General features: G+C 46.6%; 7 protein-coding genes and 2 non-coding genes across 12 annotated transcripts; 2 read left to right on the forward strand and 7 right to left on the reverse strand.

Moving 5' to 3' along the window:
- Positions 1-296: 296 nt before the first annotated feature.
- LOC122613258 (2-hydroxyacyl-CoA lyase 1) lies at positions 297-2,930 on the forward strand. The gene is made up of 4 exons (XM_043787351.1): positions 297-485; positions 1,039-1,234; positions 1,302-2,541; positions 2,605-2,930. Exons 1-4 carry the CDS (start codon positions 435-437, stop codon positions 2,822-2,824), a joined length of 1,707 nt encoding a protein of 568 aa, XP_043643286.1. The 5' UTR covers positions 297-434; the 3' UTR covers positions 2,825-2,930.
- LOC122613257 (EF-hand domain-containing family member C2) lies at positions 2,800-5,675 on the reverse strand. Its single transcript, XM_043787350.1, has 5 exons — positions 5,534-5,675; positions 4,922-5,475; positions 4,286-4,805; positions 3,695-4,216; positions 2,800-3,585 (listed from the first exon to the last, which is right to left on the reverse strand). The coding sequence occupies exons 1-5, from the start codon at positions 5,582-5,584 to the stop codon at positions 2,935-2,937; spliced, it is 2,298 nt and encodes a 765-aa protein (XP_043643285.1). The 5' UTR covers positions 5,585-5,675; the 3' UTR covers positions 2,800-2,934.
- A 346-nt stretch (positions 5,676-6,021) lies between these two features.
- Positions 6,022-7,279, forward strand: LOC122613260. Of its 2 annotated transcripts, none has more exons than XM_043787354.1 (5): positions 6,022-6,149; positions 6,239-6,333; positions 6,403-6,529; positions 6,591-6,946; positions 7,004-7,279. In XM_043787354.1, exons 2-5 carry the CDS (start codon positions 6,323-6,325, stop codon positions 7,155-7,157), a joined length of 648 nt encoding a protein of 215 aa, XP_043643289.1. In that variant the 5' UTR covers positions 6,022-6,149; positions 6,239-6,322; the 3' UTR covers positions 7,158-7,279. The 2 variants fall into 2 exon arrangements, with proteins under 2 accessions (XP_043643289.1, XP_043643291.1); XM_043787356.1 differs by having other exon boundaries at positions 6,082-6,153.
- On the reverse strand, positions 7,159-9,532 carry LOC122613259 (leucine-rich repeat-containing protein 18). Of its 2 annotated transcripts, XM_043787353.1 has the most exons (6): positions 8,804-9,532; positions 8,563-8,745; positions 8,328-8,475; positions 7,751-8,062; positions 7,296-7,465; positions 7,159-7,235 (listed from the first exon to the last, which is right to left on the reverse strand). In XM_043787353.1, exons 1-5 carry the CDS (start codon positions 9,132-9,134, stop codon positions 7,303-7,305), a joined length of 1,137 nt encoding a protein of 378 aa, XP_043643288.1. In that variant the 5' UTR covers positions 9,135-9,532; the 3' UTR covers positions 7,159-7,235; positions 7,296-7,302. The 2 variants fall into 2 exon arrangements, with proteins under 2 accessions (XP_043643288.1, XP_043643287.1); XM_043787352.1 differs by having other exon boundaries at positions 7,163-7,465; positions 8,804-9,531.
- A 451-nt stretch (positions 9,533-9,983) lies between these two features.
- On the reverse strand, positions 9,984-10,297 carry LOC122614758 (vitelline membrane protein 15a-3). The gene has a single exon (XM_043789406.1). The coding sequence runs from the start codon at positions 10,282-10,284 to the stop codon at positions 10,012-10,014; it is 273 nt and encodes a 90-aa protein (XP_043645341.1). The 5' UTR covers positions 10,285-10,297; the 3' UTR covers positions 9,984-10,011.
- A 358-nt stretch (positions 10,298-10,655) lies between these two features.
- LOC122614896 (histidine-rich glycoprotein) lies at positions 10,656-10,844 on the reverse strand. The gene has a single exon (XM_043789619.1). The coding sequence runs from the start codon at positions 10,842-10,844 to the stop codon at positions 10,656-10,658; it is 189 nt and encodes a 62-aa protein (XP_043645554.1).
- Positions 10,845-11,020: 176 nt separating this feature from the next.
- On the reverse strand, positions 11,021-13,899 carry LOC122613877 (F-box only protein 39). Of its 2 annotated transcripts, XM_043788293.1 has the most exons (6): positions 13,605-13,899; positions 13,400-13,539; positions 12,472-12,720; positions 12,073-12,417; positions 11,562-11,996; positions 11,021-11,369 (listed from the first exon to the last, which is right to left on the reverse strand). In XM_043788293.1, the coding sequence occupies exons 1-6, from the start codon at positions 13,690-13,692 to the stop codon at positions 11,091-11,093; spliced, it is 1,536 nt and encodes a 511-aa protein (XP_043644228.1). In that variant the 5' UTR covers positions 13,693-13,899; the 3' UTR covers positions 11,021-11,090. The 2 variants fall into 2 exon arrangements, with proteins under 2 accessions (XP_043644228.1, XP_043644229.1); XM_043788294.1 differs by lacking the exon at positions 11,021-11,369 and having other exon boundaries at positions 11,740-11,968.
- Trnag-gcc lies at positions 13,066-13,136 on the reverse strand. The gene has a single exon. It is a non-coding gene; the product is annotated as a tRNA-Gly (tRNA).
- A 2,603-nt stretch (positions 13,900-16,502) lies between the features above and the next one.
- Positions 16,503-16,573, reverse strand: Trnag-gcc. The gene has a single exon. It is a non-coding gene; the product is annotated as a tRNA-Gly (tRNA).
- Between the last annotated feature and the right edge of the window lie 1,090 nt (positions 16,574-17,663).

Raw genomic sequence — 17,663 nt, forward strand, 5'->3', positions numbered from 1 at the left:
TAGTGCGCCAAATCGATAATAGGGCTGTCGCATCGATAACGATTTCATATGATTGTTGGTATTTTTTCACATTTGGTATTTTTTACGATATTTGATTACTAGAGATGAGAGTGTTACAGATATTTACAAATCACTGACACTTCAACGTTTTGAATGAAATGCATCTACTTAACAGAATTTATTTGTATATTGAAAAAATATGTTTACTTTCAATGACTATCGCATACGTACACACTGGCCGTTGGCAACGATAGCCAGCACAATCGATGTGCTGCGTGATAGACAATCATCGATACCGATGCATCGATAGCGGTCACCGCTTCTGTTGGACTCTACATTTTAATTTGTTTAACAAATTCTTAGGCCAGTACGCAAGTAAACGCGGCGGGGTATAATACATTTTTAGCACAATTTAGCACTGAAAACCGCGCAAAATGGCCGAGGTTGAAGCCGTACAGATAATTGCCGAGTCATTGAAGCAACAGGTAAGAGGATCACCTGGTTCGTCCAGCCATTTTTCCGACATTTTGGCACTGCACTTTTCTGCATCTGGGAGCATCTGCCCAGCTAACACCATTGTATACATGCCATTTATCAACGCGGGGGCCGCGGAATCTGTGGCGCTGGCAAGAACAATGGAGTGGTCTCTTATCTTGAGGCACCTGTTTGTTGTGCAAAGTTCAAAAACACTTGGTAACTGTAAGTGTGTTTGTTGTTCATGCTGTTGTTTTTGTTGGTGAGACTGGCCATCCGATTAGTCCGGTTAATAAAAAGACGGTACGGATTTGATAAAGACCATGTTCCAAAGGTTTGGGACCACGACCCAAACACCTTGGTGCTTGCAGCGGCGATTATCGCCGGGGGGCAGATTAAAATCAATAAAACTTTAACCGGATTCCGGGCAAATCACTTAAGAACGTGTTTGCACATTGGATAGTGGATGTGCTCTATAAATTTCCAAAGCTATTGAGTTGAATTATTGATTGATGGCTAAATGGTGAATCTAAATACGTGCGCTTTATTTGTGATACCGAACAGGGCGTGGAGTATGTCTTTGGCATCATCGGCATCCCGGTCATCGAGCTGTCCATGGCCTTCCAGGCCGCCGGACTGAAGTACATCGGTATGCGGAACGAGCAAGCCGCCTGCTACGCTGCCCAGGCCATCGGCTACCTGACTGGCAAGCCGGGAGTCTGCCTGGTTGTGTCCGGACCGGGATTGCTTCATGTTACGGGTAAGAATACGAATTGGATATCCCGCATGGGTTAATCCTTACTAATCCCATTTCATTGAACAACCAGGTGGCATGGCCAACGCCCAGGTGAACTGCTGGCCACTAATCGTCATTGGCGGTGCCACCAACCAGGATCACGAGGGTATCGGAGGCTTCCAGGAGTGCCCGCAGGTGGAATTGTCCCGTCCGTACTGCAAGTACGCCGCCCGTCCGGCCACTGCTGCTCTGATTCCATTGCATGTGGAAAAGGCGGTGCGCTATGCCACCTATGGACGCCCTGGAGTTGCCTACCTGGACTTCCCCGGCAACATCCTGCAGTCCAAGGCCGAGGAGGCCCGCATCTACAAGGCTTCGGCCCATCCGGCTCCTCCACTTGCCTATCCCCCGCACGATGATGTGATCAGGGCCGCCAAGCTGCTGCGACAGGCCAAGCGACCCCTGGTGATCGTGGGCAAGGGTTCCGCTTACGCCCATGCCGAGAACACGCTGCGCCACTTCATCGAAAACACCAACCTGCCCTTCCTTCCCACCCCAATGGGCAAGGGCGTTGTGTCCGACACGGCTCCGCAGTGCGTGTCCTCGGCTCGCACCCTGGCCTTGCAAAAGGCCGATGTGGTGTTGCTCCTGGGCGCTCGCCTCAACTGGATTCTTCATTTCGGAAAGGCTCCTCGCTACGACAAGGACGTGAAGTTCATACAGGTGGACATCAATCCTGAGGAGCTGCACAACTCAGTTGTGGCTTCGGTGGCCATCCAGGCGGACATCCGTCCATTCGCCGAGCAATTGTTCGAACAAATGAACGCTGTTAACTTCCGCTTCGGTTACGAGCAGGATTGGTGGAAGCAGTTGGCCGTGAAGTGCAAGCAGAACCGGGACACTGTGCAAAAGATGTCGTTGAACACGGAGACGCCACTTAACTACTACGCGGTGTTCCACCATCTGCGTGAGCTGCTGCCCAAGGACACGATCATCGTTAGTGAGGGCGCCAACACCATGGACATTGGTCGCTCCATGCTGCTGAACGAGCAGCCGCGTCACCGCCTGGATGCCGGTACCTTTGGCACCATGGGCGTGGGACCTGGATTCGCTGTGGCCGCCGCGCTTTTCTGCCGCGACTTTGCGCCCGGAAAGCGAGTTCTGTGCGTGGAGGGTGACAGCGCCTTCGGATTCTCGGGCATGGAAATTGAGACTATGGTGCGCTATAAGCTGCCCGTCACTATTGTGATTGTGAACAACAACGGCATCTATGGCGGTTTCGACAAGGACACTTTTGAGGCCATTCGCAGTGAGGGCGATCTTACCCAGATGTGAGTACTAGCAGCTTATCGGTTTATCTAGTACAACTACTTACGGCTAATCTTATCTTGCAGCACACCGCCATCGGCATTGGGAGTTCAGGTGCGCTACGAGGAGATGATGAAAATGTTCGGCATGCAGGGCTACTTCTGCACGGAGATCGAACAGCTGCAGGCGGCTGTCAAGGCGGCCAATCAGCTCACCGACAGGCCGACCATCATCAACGTGGCCATCAGCCCGTCATCCGATCGCAAGCCGCAGTCCTTCAACTGGCTCACAGAGTCCAAACTGTAGAATACCATTAACGTTTAGGTCTTAAGCACAAAAGTTCACCATTCCGAAAGTTATATTGCCACGAATTTTTCTGTATATACATGCAATTTTTGATACGCCTTCTATACTCCTTAATTGTTGGCTCGCTTCAGCTCTTCCTCTATGCCAAGGTAGTCCAAAAACCATGTGAAGTCCACTAGGCGGCCTTTGTGCAGGAATGGCAACTTGGGGCAGAGCTCAAAGGCAATGTTGAGAGGTGCAATGTCGGGCACTTGGTCGTTGCGCATGTTGAAGAAGGCGAGGAAGTCGCGCACCTCAATCTCGTTCTGTCCGTTGCGCTGCAGCACCATCAGTATGTCCTCCACCAGCTCCAAGCTGAAGGGCAGCCGGCAGCCTCGCAAAGTAGACCTTACCTGACCCTCGCTGATGTACGGCTTGCATGCCGGATTAATGTGGCTGAGGTGATCGTTCAGCTGATCCACGCCGTTCCACAAAGCGCGCTTCAGCTCCAGTTGGGCGGCAGCACGCACTCGATTCCTGTCGCAGCTGGGAGGCATTGCCTGTTCAGCCGAGAAGAAGCGACACACGGTCACAATTTCATGGTTGAGCAGGCAATCCTTGGACAGATACGACAGGAGAGTCGAGCGTAGCGTTTCGAAGCTAACGGTTGAGTAGTCACCGAGGTCGCCATCCGGTTTGCAGCGTAGCACAAACTGCTTGTAATCCGGACGCACTGCATCGCGGATCTTCTGCATGATTAGTCGTATGTCTGCTACGTGGAACTGAAAATAGAATGTATGTAAGGCGGTATTACAGAATTGTAACTATAACGATATGATATTTGGATGATACTTGATTAAATAGACATGATAAAGCAATTGATAGACTTGCCTCGCTGGGATGTTGCTCCATGTACATCAGCGTAAATTCATCAGCGGAAACAATGTGGAAAATGTGATCCTTAAGCGTCATTGTGCGTCCTATATAGAAGTCATTGGCGCGGAAGTACTCGGGTCTTGAGGAGCTAAACATATCCTGACCCGGCAGTGGCACACGTGCTCTTTTAAGAAATTCGCCGCCAAGAAAACCCGAGTTTCGACGTGACGACTCGTAGATTTGCACCGTGTCATCGGCCAGAAAATAGCTGATGACAAAGTCGCGCTCCCCATTGTCCCGAATGGCCGAGATGAGCTTGGCCCCGAAGCGCAGGATGCAGCCGTCGTACTTGAAGAGCTTCTTGAAGTCGGCCTGTGGCGGTTTGGGCTCCACGGTGATGCAGTTGCCCTCGGAGTCCTCGTGGCTGCCCCAGCCATTGTATGGTGGCAGTCGGCGGGATCCCATGCCACCTTGAGTGTACGGCCGGACATCACTGCGCTCTGGAATCGGTTGCGGGCAGAACTCTTGGATGCCGTACTTTAAAAACGTAGTTGGAGAGCAAAGTTATTTATGATGTATTCATCCGTAAGATTAGTTTAACCTTACCTTATCTCGGTAGTAGCTCTGTGTAAACTGATCGCAGCCAGTAAGTACGACAGACCTGCCGAAAACATTTAGCACTGCGCCTATCTGCAGATCCTGATCGGTGTAATGTTGCATCTCTTTTTGACCGGTGTTCAACGGGTCGGCTACGTAACGTACATCGCGCATACTGTTTCCGAGGACATTTAGCAATGTCATGGCCGTTTGTTGGCCGGGCAATGGCAGTCCAGAGAACTCCTTTGGCAACTTGCCTCGCTTTAGAAAAGTCGTGGGTCCTTCTCGCCCTGAATTTCGTGGAAATTTCTCCTTTATGTCAATGGTGTCATCGGCCAGATAGTAGCAGATTTCCAGCTTTCGCACGTCGCCAAACTCACTGCGATCGTTCCAATATCCCTGGAACTTAAGTACTCGCCTGTCGAACTCCAGGAACTGGGCAAACGAATGTTTCTTGGGCAGAGCCGAGGTGCTGGTATGAGCCGTTTGCTTCAATCCTGAACGCTTTCGGATCTCCGTTGTGGGATCACTAAATAAGAATTTAAAGTAGGCTTTGTTTCATTCAATTTAGCAATATGAGTATTCACTTACAAGTGTTTGCTAGAAATCCGCAAGTTTATTTGGTAAAAGCATATCCTGACTTACCATGGCTCCTGCTGGGCCTCAGGCACGAAGATGCCGGCTCGATTGAGGAATTGTCGCGTGAAGATGTCACACCCGCTGATGTGATAAACCCGATCGAAGATCTGCACATCCGTGTCCACATTTAAGTCGAAGATGGAGATGAACTCGCGGTCGGTGGGTGGAGCTTTGGGGATGCGCTGGCGGTGCACTAGGCAGCCCTGCGGAATGCCGGAGTTCTCCACCTTGGGCTCGGTGACCTGCATGGTGCCATCCTCCAGGTAGAAGAAGATCCTCACCTTGCGCACCTGGTAGGGAGCGTGATAGACTTCCGTCAGGTTCTCCTTGAAGTAGGCGTTGAAGCACAGCACCTGCTTGTCGTAGGCTAGCCAGGGTGGCAGCTTGGTGGTGGCCTTCGGTGCCCACAGGCTGTTGATCTGGGCGGGCACGGGCGGACACTTGGGATCGGCCACAATGCCATTGGGCTCCACCAGCTCCGGCTCCCGTCGGTCCGACAGCATCTGGATGCCCTGGTAGTGCATCAGCGTTTGCTGCCGCGGATGGCGACGCTTGCCACGCTGTCAGGGAGTTCCGGGTTAATAATTGCAGGGTATAAATACCGGTGCTAAAACTTACATCGTAGAACTGCGCACCTGGCAGCATGGGCATTCCCGGTAGTCGCATCATTTTCACAGATAATTTCGTACTCTTCTGGCTAAACCAAAATCAAATTTTGCTGCACTTTCTTTGCCAAATCGTTGTGGTTACATTTGCCTGGAAGCCAAAAGCACTTATGTATGTGGCAGTTAACGCCACGCAATTGAATTGTGGACTGGACTGCTTGAGTGTTTCGACATTTCCGCTGCTATTCGATAAATGGAACAAACGGAGCTATGGCAATGCCACCTCACCATGGCAGCCCAAAAAGTCAACTGGCCACTGGTAGCGGTTTCCAAGGAAAGTATGGGTCAGCTTCTACCACGTAGAATGTAAATTAATACATATATTTATATTATAGATACATAACTAAAGGTTTTTGCCTTAACATGCTAGAGATGCACAAATACGTCAAGTGGCAATCCAACCCGTAGTTGACTCACGTCCCAGCGACGTTTCCGTTGAACCCGAAAGCATTTCAATCGGTGATTAAATTGGTGTCGCGGTCCAATGACTTTCCGAAGTCAGGGCCATCGTTTACAGTGGTCCGTGGTGGCGCAGTCGCAGCGTCTGCTAATTAGTCGGGCAGGCAAAAGTAGGTAAACCCATAGGATCACGTGCTTTCTATCACCTCTCTCTAACACCATGCACACACCCATCTCGCCGGCTTACAAACTCTCGTAGAACAAAGCCATGGCTCCGAAGCTGTAAGATTCGAGGCGGTAAACGTTGCCAAGAGCTCGAACAGGCAACACAAGAGGCTACAACATGAACCTGTTGTGAGTTAATAAGCCATGAAGTGTTATTTTTAGTTTCCACTGACACATACTCCTCTTTTGCTGATATAGAAGGAATATTATACAGCTCCTGTTCACTCTGGAGGCTGCGAGTGCTTTGGAGGCCAATCTCACTTCGTGGCGACATCACAGGCGGCAAAAGCGTTTCCTGATTTATCAGAATGGCGGTGTTATCAAGGTTGGACATCAAATATTTATTGAGTATTGATCGCTATACAATAATGTGTGTGTCACTACAGTTTGTTTCCGGTTGTGCATTTCCGGTTCCGTTTATGGAGAAAAAAGCGTGGCGCCAGTTGGTTTGGCTCATGAACTTCCACTATCAGTTCAATGAACCGCAAACTCCAATCTACTGGTGGAAGCTTTGGGATGGTTCCCGAAATCTCAAGGGACCCTTGACCCAACCAGCTCCTCCAACGGTTCCAGCGCGCCTGCTGGTGGATGAACCTCAGCTGTTGCTCTTCAAGTTCGCCGAGGGCTATATGAATCAGTTGGGCCAAAATGGTAGTGCCTGTCTGGAACGTTTAATCTGCGAAAATGGTCAGGTGGATGAGCATAGTGGACTCTACCCCCAACTGCTACACAGGCTGTTAAGGTAAGTGGACTTCCACGTGAGCTCAAGTCATAGATATAGTCCTATATAATCCATTAGGCCTCATCGAACGCTGGACGGGAGGTACTTGGATGCCTTCAGGATGGGTCGCCATGGCGTTGACTGTCGAAAAGCCTTTCCAGAGGCCCTGCACTGCGTCTTGGACGACTACATACACCTTCATGAGCGAGGACCGAAACAGAGTTTTCTTTAGCCATAGAACTCGATTTCTCTTTGGACAAATGGCGCTGGCTGTCAGTAGTTCGATTACATTTACATGACATGTACAAAACTAATTAATGATAATTAAATGTAACTAAATAATTATATACAGCGTGTTCAGCTCAATTACTGCAGCTCTATTTGCCACCGGCCATCTGCTCCGCCTCATCGTCGTCGTCATCATCCGACACTCGCCAGGCCAACTGGTAGTACTTCTTGTCATTGCTGTTCAACCAGAGGACTCCGCATCGGTTGGTGCAGAAGTTGCAGGTGAAGAGCTGCTTGGACGTACTGCCACGCCTAAAAGGGGTAATTGGTCATTAACAACTAAAACTTCTATAGCTAAGATTAAAAAATAATAGAACATTCAAGCGAGAATTATAATATATACTAAGTTTTTTCCTAATATGGATACATTTTTCTAAGCAAAGAAAGGAAACTTCTCTTCGTAGGCAGTCTTCACTGTATTTCTTGCGATTGTGATAGGTCCATTTCTCCTAATTAGAAAGCAGACCGGTTTCGACGGTATCAAAACAATAACCACATGACAAACGCCGAGCAAACATTAGCGTAACTCCAACCCACCTTTTCACGACCATGAAGTAGTACGAGGTGTACAGACATCTGGAGCAGGTGGAGTTTGTGCAGCGGGCGATGGGTCCGTTGTTGATGTGGGAACTGATGTACGGCTCTGGCAGCAGTCGATGCATGGCACCATTCTCGTAGACGGGCGTGAAGCGGTTCAGTGTCTGCAGAGCGTGCAGACAGTCGTCGTAGAGCGATACCCTATTGTCAGCCGACGGAACCGGAAATACTGTGCGAGTGCCCACCGGAAGCAGCAAGCGGGTACTGGTCTCCAGCTCGCGGACCCAAAACAGACCCTTGCGATGAACGGCGCTGGAAAGAGGATGTGATATGCTGTAAGAAAACGCTGTAGTAAACAAATAAGTTCTGCCTAAAATAAGTTATTTCTCTGCTTGCTATAGTTGAACAGAAATACCTTAGTCATGTTTAAAGAAAAAGACAAACAAATCGAATTTATTAAGACCCAAATTTGTTTACGAAACGGCTGCCAAATAAATCCATTAAATATTCATCATAGCAGTACCAATTTCATTAGATCGATTTTTGTTATAGCGCCAGAGTTAGTGAAATAACTTACACGGGAGTATTCCGCTGGCGGTTGTCGTAAAAGTTTTGATAGAACCTCTCATAGACCATGGGTATGTAGTTGATAGCAGTGTTGTGGAAGATGCGCACATGGTTCATGAACTTGGAGAGAGCTGCCGGCAAGTAGACGAGCGCACAACCTGCCAACGAGAGAGGACATTAGAGCGCTTCTCTAGCATCGGTAGATCCGATCCGGATACCGTATACCGATGCCCGGGTGCACTTACGATCGGCGGCGAGGGACTGCAGCATGGGCAGGTTGGAGATGCGCTCGGGGATGTGGACCAGCGCCTCGTTGTCGCTCACATTCAGCTCGTTGAGGCGGACGCACTCGCTCAGCTGCACCGGCAGGCGGCGAAATTGGTTCTTGCCGATGTTCAGGTGCTCCAGATTGCGCAAACCACTTAGCTCTGCAAACGGTGGAAGTGCATGGATTCCATGGTAGGTACTGTCATCTATTCTACTCACCCACTGGAAGTTCGGTGAGCTGATTGCCCGACACATTCAGCTGCTGGAGACTCAAGAGGAGACCCAGTGTGGGGGGCAGCTCCTTGAGCTCATTGTTGGATACGTCCAGGAACTCCAGGTTCTCCAGCATATAGATGTCCGCAGGCAGCTCGCTCAGATTGTTGCCCGCCAGATGAATGAACTTCAGTGTGGTGATGTTCAGCAGCCATTTGGGTATCACCGAGATGAAGTTCTCCTTGAGATAGACCTCCTCGAGATCCTCGTAGAGGAAGAGATCCATTGGCACATCCTTGAAGTTCAGGTAGCTCCAGTGCAGAATCGTTTTGTTCATGTTGACGATACCGTTGCAGTTACACAATTGTCGTATTTGCTTATAGTTTGGTCGAGTTTCAATTATATTTATTTGCGTCTCTACGCGGTCATGATCATCATTTGGCACCGCCACCCGCCAAACAAAAACTGCCACCGCCACCAGCGCCACCACAGCCACCCAGTGGCTCAGGCCCAGTGGCAGCACCACTAGAATCAGCAGCAACAGTTTGCTCTCCACCAAGAATCTCTATCTATCTTGGCTAAATTTGTCTCACTGGCCTGTCGCAATTTCTCGCGGCGGCGAGCACCATCGCCTCTGAATTTGATGTTCTTCTTACTTATTTATGGTTTCAATAACGAAGCGAATCACCCATCATAGCGCCTTTCACTGACCAACGCCGCGTATACGTAATGCGCTGAATGCCCGAAAGTATACCGTTCCGTTTTGGAGGCGGTTAAATAAATGCCTTCCGAGCTTTGGCACTGACATTGAATTTTCCTGGTGCATTGATTCGCGCCCACCCCTTTTTCGGGTTGTTGCTGCACTCAAGGTCGTTGCTGCAAGCCAAATGCAAAGGGCAAGCTTTCGAAGCTCCGCTGTTGCAGCAAGAGCTTTGTGGCAAAGGAAAGTGGTTATGGCAAGCATCCATAAAATCTATTAGGGAAAGTTTACTTGGTGGGAAAAACCAAGCTGAGCTTTCATCAATTTTTCGGAAAAACCACTGACTTTATATCTTCATAGTACTTAAATGAGTAATGTTTGTACACCTAAAGCAAACATGTTTCAGCTTATTCATTTCAAATTCAATATTTCAACAACCTCTTTTTATGTATAAAAAGTTTAATAAATTATATCTAAAATTCCATAATATTCTATACTCCCACTCAGTGGTTTCTCAATATCCAAAGTTTCCATATCCGTAGTCGTAGCCATATCCATGATTATGATGATGGTGGTGGTGCTGGGGGTACGAATAGTATCCGTACGACTGAGGTATAGGTGGCGGAGGAGGTGGAGGTGGCGGTGGAGGTGGCGGTAGAGGTGGCGGTAGTATTCCGAATCCCACGTCAATTGGCAGCGGAGGAGGCAGTCCAACTATAACAGGTGTCCCCATCGCTCCAGCAATGGCGAACAGCACAATTCCGAGAAGAGCGACTATAGCTTTCATGTTTCTTGGCAAGATTTCGCAACCGACTGACCAACTTGAGGAGAAGCTATCTGCTTTTAAGCATTGTGATGGTGGCGTTACGATTTTGGGAATTTCAATCACGGCGTGGACAAACAAATTAAATTCAATTTCACCTGCCGAAAGGTGCGAATTACCCCATGAGATGTATTTCCCCCGCAAAAGTTATTCACGCAATCGTTTGCGCTATTTTGCATATGAGTTTCGGGTTGCTTAGTAAGTCACTATTTACCGAGCACTTTTTGAATACTAAATGTGTTTTTTATAGTTTGTATTTATTTGTTATTAATCCATCTTTAAATTGTTGAACAAATGTTCATATTTTTTGCATCCTTTTTAAATGTTTATCTTATCTAATGATGTTCGTCGTGGTGGTGCGGATCGTAGTGAGGATCATCATGAGGATCGTGGTGCCGATAGAGATGATGATCGTGGTGCGGATCGTAATGGGGATCGTGGTGGGAATCGACCTCGAAATGTGGCGTTGCAAAAGCGGCAGCAACGATGAGCAAAAGTACGATGAGAGCGATTACTGCATTCATGATTCTGGTTGGGAGATTCAACAAACTGATGCACTTACTTTGGATGCATTGGCTTTTAAGTCATTCGGCAAGTGCTTTTTGAAAACCTCGTACCAAGATGGATAAACAGAGTCAAAAGTAATGCAAATATCAATAGCCTCTTTGCAGGGTGTTAATTGGTTTCAATATTAGGGTTATTTATTAAAGCTCTACACCGTTTATCACAAGTCTTAATAGGCATACAAAGTTCGTCGAATCCTTTGGCATCTAGGCTCCTGATTTGACATTCACAGTCAGCTGCTTGAAGTCGCGATCGCTAAGCAGGCGCCACTTGTAGCCCAAGATTTGTGAGATCTCCCGCTCGACGGCTTCATAGGATCGGGAATACCGCTTCAACCAGTTAAAGAACTCATCGCTCCACTCCGGATGCCTGGGCCAATCGCAGCGCAGAATCACAGCGAATCGCCGCACGTGGAGATGCTGCAGATTCTTGGCCGTTTGTGCAATGAGCAACAGCGTCGAGGTGGAAACTTTCTCGCGTATGATCTGGGGAATAGAATAATAAGATGTTAATTGAGTGTCAATATTATTAAGAAAAGCACCTATTAGTCATCGATTTCCAAGCTTTTTAATCTGAATTAGCTATCATCAATTAAGAGATAAGGTACCATGTGCTTTCGTTTCCAAAATATGCCATAGCTCAGCACTGAGCTTTGATATGAGCATGTTCAAACTCACCAGAGTGTCAACATTGAAGCACTGCCGGCACATCAGCAACATCAAACTGTCGATGCGACTGTGAAAAGGCTTGGGGCTGGAAAAGCGCGGCAGGAGCTCGTGCCCATAGATGGCCAGGGTGCTCCTATAGTGGTCCACCATGCGGACGAGCAGCTCGGCCCGTATCCGGGTCTGGGGCGCACAGTACGTGATGCTGTGGACAGGCGCCTCCGGCTGCATCACCACCTCGCCGTCCGTCAGGTTCTCCAAGCGCAGGTGAACGCGCAGGCGCGGATTGGTCTTCTTCACATTTCGCCAGGCCTTCACGCCGCAGGCACTTATTGTCAGGTGATTGGGGGTGTAGCAGTTTTGCAGCAGGTGCAGGTGGCGCAACTTGGTGTCCGCCAGCAGGGACAAAACGTCATCGTCTATGTTTTGGGGGGATATGGTGAGCACCTGGATCAAGATATTTGGCTTAGTTGTGTGTGTTTGTGTGTGTGTGTGGCAAGAAATGAAATTGAATCGCTGTCACCTGCAGATTGAGAAACAGACCCACATGCATGATGGGGCAATGCATTGTGGTCACATTCACCAGGTTGAGCACCCTCATTTTGGTGCAGCAGCTGCAAACGACCTCGTCCAGCAAGTGATTCGCCTCGTATCGTTCCAATACAAAGTCCACCAGCTTGAGTGTGTGCAGATCTGTCAGTCGCAGGAGCAGCTCCTTCAGCACCCTCAGCAGTTGTCCTCCAGTGCCGAAGAGCTTAATTCCTTCAGGATCGTTGGGCTGCGACATATTGCAGGGGAAGTGGTAGACCAGTGTTCGTATCCGGCTACCGATGCCGATGAACTGTGTATCTGGATTCACCTCTCTGCCCTAAAAAGGTTTAAAATTATATCATAGTTTTTAATAAGATGTATATCCTTATACCTTGTCAATGTTCCACGTTAGCATGGTCATGAACTGGAAGATGTTATTGAAACTGTGCCACGGCCGAAACTCGATTCCACGCACATATCTTCCGATCCTTGAGAGGCAGAACTGGGTTCGCATGTGATCGAGACAAAACTGCCAGCCGGAATAGTAGTTGAACTTCGGTTTGGTCAGGGTGCGATCATCCACCAAAAAGTTATTCCAAACAGTTGGCAAATAGAAGGCCCTATACCATTGCCGACATACCTGGAAAAGTTCACAAAATGGGGAAACTTTAATTATGGTACTTGTAAGAATGTGGATGTAAAAACTCTAGCCATGAAGAACATTTGCGTTTGTATATGTATTTAAGAATAATATTCCTATTAAATGTTCGTGCTATTCGTGCGGTTGTAAATCAAGTAAGCTTTGAAATTCTTTAATCTTTTGGAATATCGAACAGCGGCTGCTTATATGTTTGTTTGGCTCTTTAAAGGTCACACTGAACTGAAGTAATGTAAACATACCGAATTTTTTCCCAAAAATGTTGTTTGAAAACATTACCGTAAATCTAAGCTTTTAGAAATTGTTGATAGTTAAAAAAAAGTGTTATGCATCGGCCGGGAATCGAACCCGGGCCGCCCGCGTGGCAGGCGAGCATTCTACCACTGAACCACCGATGCTTGGTGAAGGGGTGAATTTCAAAATAACTCTAATTCTGAATAATCAGGCTTCAAAACTAATTGAACTTCTATAAAGATGTATCATGACTTTGTTCTATATTTTACGTTCATTTATTAAAAGAATTTATTAAAAGAACGATCTCTAATTGTGACCTCTGTTTTGTGCTGTACTAGATTAATAATATACATATATATATCAGTTTCTGACTTTCAGTTTTAGTGTATAATAAATAATTAAATTTGTGATATTTCAGCATACGCACCAGTCCGGCATAGTAGCGCTCTTTGGGGGTGAGGTAGGTAAAGATTTGCTCGAGTACCAGATCAGGCAGGTACCGCCAGTTGGACTCTATCATGTTTTCGGTGTCCTGGTCCTCATCCTCGTCCACATCTATGTAGCAAGCTGGATGATTTGGTGGGGAAAACTTTGAATTATTCCGATGACTGACTGGGGCGTCTGTGGCCTACCCTTCTCGTCTCCATCGATCTTCCAGCCCGCCTTTTGCATAACCTCCAGCTGGGCGCTGCTCTTCCGCCTCAGGCCCAGTTCACTCATGTTTGTGGGACTTTTGTTATTATTATTTTACGTATTTCCGAAATATTTACAACGCTTGCGACGGCACAGAACTATATGTACTCTAATTTTGAATTTTTTTTTTTGGCACAGCCTGCGCTGACAGCTTCTTCTTGCTGTCGGTTTATTTTTATATAGTTGGACCGACCGACTGTCCGCTGCACTCGCAGTTGCGTCGCGTTTGGCCAGCGACTGTCTCCCGAATAGATTGGGATTCTTTCAGATTCGTTCAAATCGCACTGTTGGCTATTTTCGAAAAAAACTGAAAACTGAAAAACTGTTTTCAGTTCTCGCGCTCGAAATTGTTAGGTACACTCGTCTTCTCTTCGCAGCGCCTTCCGATTTATTTTGGTTATTATTTCTTTGTTGATGTCTGCTTGATGCTTGGAACTGCGCTCGAGATATGGCAACTGTTGTTATTCCGATTCTCTGTTGTTTTCGTTGGCCGATTTTAAAATTAGACACCGGCACTTTGGGCAAGGTCTTAGGGCCTCCGTTGCGTGGCACGGAACTGGGGCAACTTGTTGATGCCACCGCTGGCTGTTGAGGTGTAAATTATAAATAAACACTTGAGCTGTTTGGAACTGTGGTGATCTGATCGATCCGCGTTTCGATGCATGTGCAGCTAAGTGTTGTAATAAAAATAATGCACTGAGAGAAGACTCGCTAGTTCTCATTGTTCTAATATTTCTCAGCTATAATAATATGCCAAATTATTAAACAAAATCACCTTGCTTTTATTAAAGCATACCTACGGACATATGTAAGATGACTCTTCTAAGCATTGGCTCAAATGTACAATCCTTACCTCTTAGCAAAACTGCTGTAAGCTTCTTACCAATTCCGACGTTATCTTATTCTTTGCCTTTGACACTTGACCCCACTTTGCCGTTCTGCGGATGGCGGAAGAAAATTCCATCGGCCACCAAACGATGCCAACGTCGTTTCCTTGACGATGCCGCCAACTGAGCCAGCTGTTATCCCGTTTTCCGATTTTCCACTTGTCCACTTGTGCATTGTCATTTTCTCACACACACACACCACAGCTCTGTGCTTACGTATACGTAATATGGCCAAGTTGGTCGAGTGTCCAGGTACACTTAGCGGAAACAGCTGTTTATGTTGATGGGCCCCCGCCAAGGAGAATGCAGCAAGGCATTTGGCCATTTTCCTGGCACCTGTTTGGCCCTGCCATTCTACTTTTTATTCAGCGAAAACGACAGCAACGGCAACTTTTCCGTATTGCAATTTCCTCTCTGCGTTGCATACTTTTAGGATAACGGAATTTTTCCGCGCCCAAGCACTTAAAAATATGTTGAATATTGAATGAACTCAGCTGAGTGGCGGAATGGGCATGGGATTTTCGGAGTCGTCTGGCTGGGAGCTGGGAGGAGGAGAGCTGGGGCGAGAGCTGCAACAATGCGCAGCAATACGGGCTTAATTAAAACAATTTTAAAACCAGTTAAAACACACTCGCCGCTCGCCAAAATATGCACACACACATATGCACACCGCCAGCCGCTTGACAGTTGGAAAAGCGCCCTTCCGCCTTTGGTTTGCGAACACATCAAATATGACGGCCCGTACTGGGCTGCACTGGGCTGGGACGGCGACCAAAATGTTGCCATGCAAATTTAAATGTCAACAAAAACTTGCAGTTTAACCCAAAAACCTTATTTGTGTCTGCCGGGCAACCGGCCATCATCTCGTAGCGTTTTCCAGGGCTGCGAAATTGTTTGTAAACTCGATTTAATGGCTTGGGTCTGCAGCTATTAGAGATGAGTACGTGAGCTAGGTAGTTGAAAAACGATATAAAACCAGAAAAAAGCATTAAGTAAATGTGTTCTTTAATATATTAAAAATTACCATATTAATCTTTCATTTACCCTAAAATTTTAAGAATTTTCTTAATCAAAGCAAACACATTTATCTGATGGTATTTAGTCTTCATCCTTTTAACGGTCTGCAGCTAAAATATAATTTTGAATTTATTATTGAAATTTTAGTTATAAAATAAGTGAATAAATGAAGATTTATCTCTTGATTTTCTCAATAGAAATTATCTCTTTGGTTTTTATAAATGGGGCTTTTCTAATTTTCCGCATTGTTCTCGCACCTCTGGCACCGCATTTGTGAAAATCATGGGTCAGGCTAGCCGGTCGAAATATGCATATGGATATTGCGCTCTGCGTGCCGGTGGGTCGACGGCGGCTTAAACTGGGAAACAGGAAGTGGCTGGTTGGCTTGGCTAACCAAGCCGGCAGGAGCCGGCCAAACAAGTCCTGTTATTGTTGGTTCTGGCGTTTTGTTTTGCTGGCCTTGCTCAGGTGCATCGCACTGGCAGCTGTTTGGGGCCATTGTTTGGCCATCGGATGTTGCCAAGTTTCGGAATTTAATGTATAATTTTGTTGCATTTTAACCACTGCCCCCCGACCCGGTGTGACCCATTATGCTACAATGCCACACTGCCACTCTGCCACTCTGCCATGTGGTTATGTAAATTGTTGACTTCTGCTTGGGGGACATCACCAAGAAGCTTGATGTATGTATGTATGGCCTGACTGTGCATTTGTGAATTGCATTTTAATGGCTACTTGGAGGGCACTTCCTTTGGATCTAAACGCATTACTGATCTTCTTTGAGTTCTTGGTTCTGATACTGATTTGCCTTGTTTCTTAAGTGTTTGAAAATTATGTATGACATGTAAAAGCGGAATATATTTTCATTGAATATAAATAATAACTTTTGCACCTTTCTTAAAATTCTTTTAAAAAGGAGAAAAAAAATTATTATGCATCGGCCGGGAATCGAACCCGGGCCGCCCGCGTGGCAGGCGAGCATTCTACCACTGAACCACCGATGCTTGGTGAAAGTCAAGATGTCAAAACATTTCCACTTCATTTTCAGGCTTATCTTAACTATATAGTATAAATATTTCTTATCTGTATTCCAAATAATTTATAGATATAGAAAAATAGAACAAATAAATTGACCAATTCATGCAATCCGTTTAGAATCCACTACCTATAGAGTATATTTACATGTTGAATCAAACTCAATTACTAATTCCTAAAGGAGTTCGTAAAAAGTTTGCTTACCTTCTACTGGGTCGAGATTACATTTGTTTGATCCGATTGCACATGGGGTTTTTTTTTGGAAGTTCGTTTTGTCCATTTTCCGGCAAACTTTGTGACAGCTCAAACTGCCTAAAATAACAATGAAATCCGAAAGCGCAGCTGCTGCTTATGCAAAGTTTTTGTGGTGAGTGGATAACTTAAAGCCCAAAAAGTTTGCATAAACATATAGGGCTCAATCACATCAGCAATTTCCATGGCCCTTTCGACTTCCGTCCCTGTTTCCTTTCCCGTTTCCATTCCAGTTCCATACCGACTCAATTGTTCTGCCATTGTCAGAGCAAGCAATTTGCCTTGACAATAGTCATGCATTTTAATTGTGCAGCAGCTGCGGTTCATCGGAAGGAATTGGCCGCCCTCGAAATGGCGACTGCTAAACGCAGCAAATTGTGTGGCCATTAAAAAAGTGGCGTATAAAATAGAAACTTTTTCCAAAAAATATTTTCTTTTATTTTTGGGGTAGGGGGTGCGGCAAAGCAATTATTTGTAAAATATTTATTTTGCAATTGAATTGAAAAAGTTTCTGCCTGCGGCAGTTGCCCCCAAAAAATGTGTATAGAAGGAGCAACTTTGGCCCACTAATCAAATGAATAGGAATTAAGGCACTGCCAGTGGAAAGAATATTTGCGCTGGCGTGTGGAAAACAATTAAGCTAAAATGGTTATTGCAATTTGAAAACAATTGTCAAATTATGCAAATTCCGTCTGATTGCCTCGAGTATTTTTCAACAGTCTACAGTCTACACCCCCACAAGTCCTTCCATGCTAACAAGGTAAACAAGCCTCAGACTTTTTCACCCCATCCGAACAGCCCCAAAAA

Source organism: Drosophila teissieri, chromosome 2R, assembly GCF_016746235.2.
Source record: "Drosophila teissieri strain GT53w chromosome 2R, Prin_Dtei_1.1, whole genome shotgun sequence".
Taxonomy (NCBI): domain Eukaryota; kingdom Metazoa; phylum Arthropoda; class Insecta; order Diptera; family Drosophilidae; genus Drosophila; species Drosophila teissieri.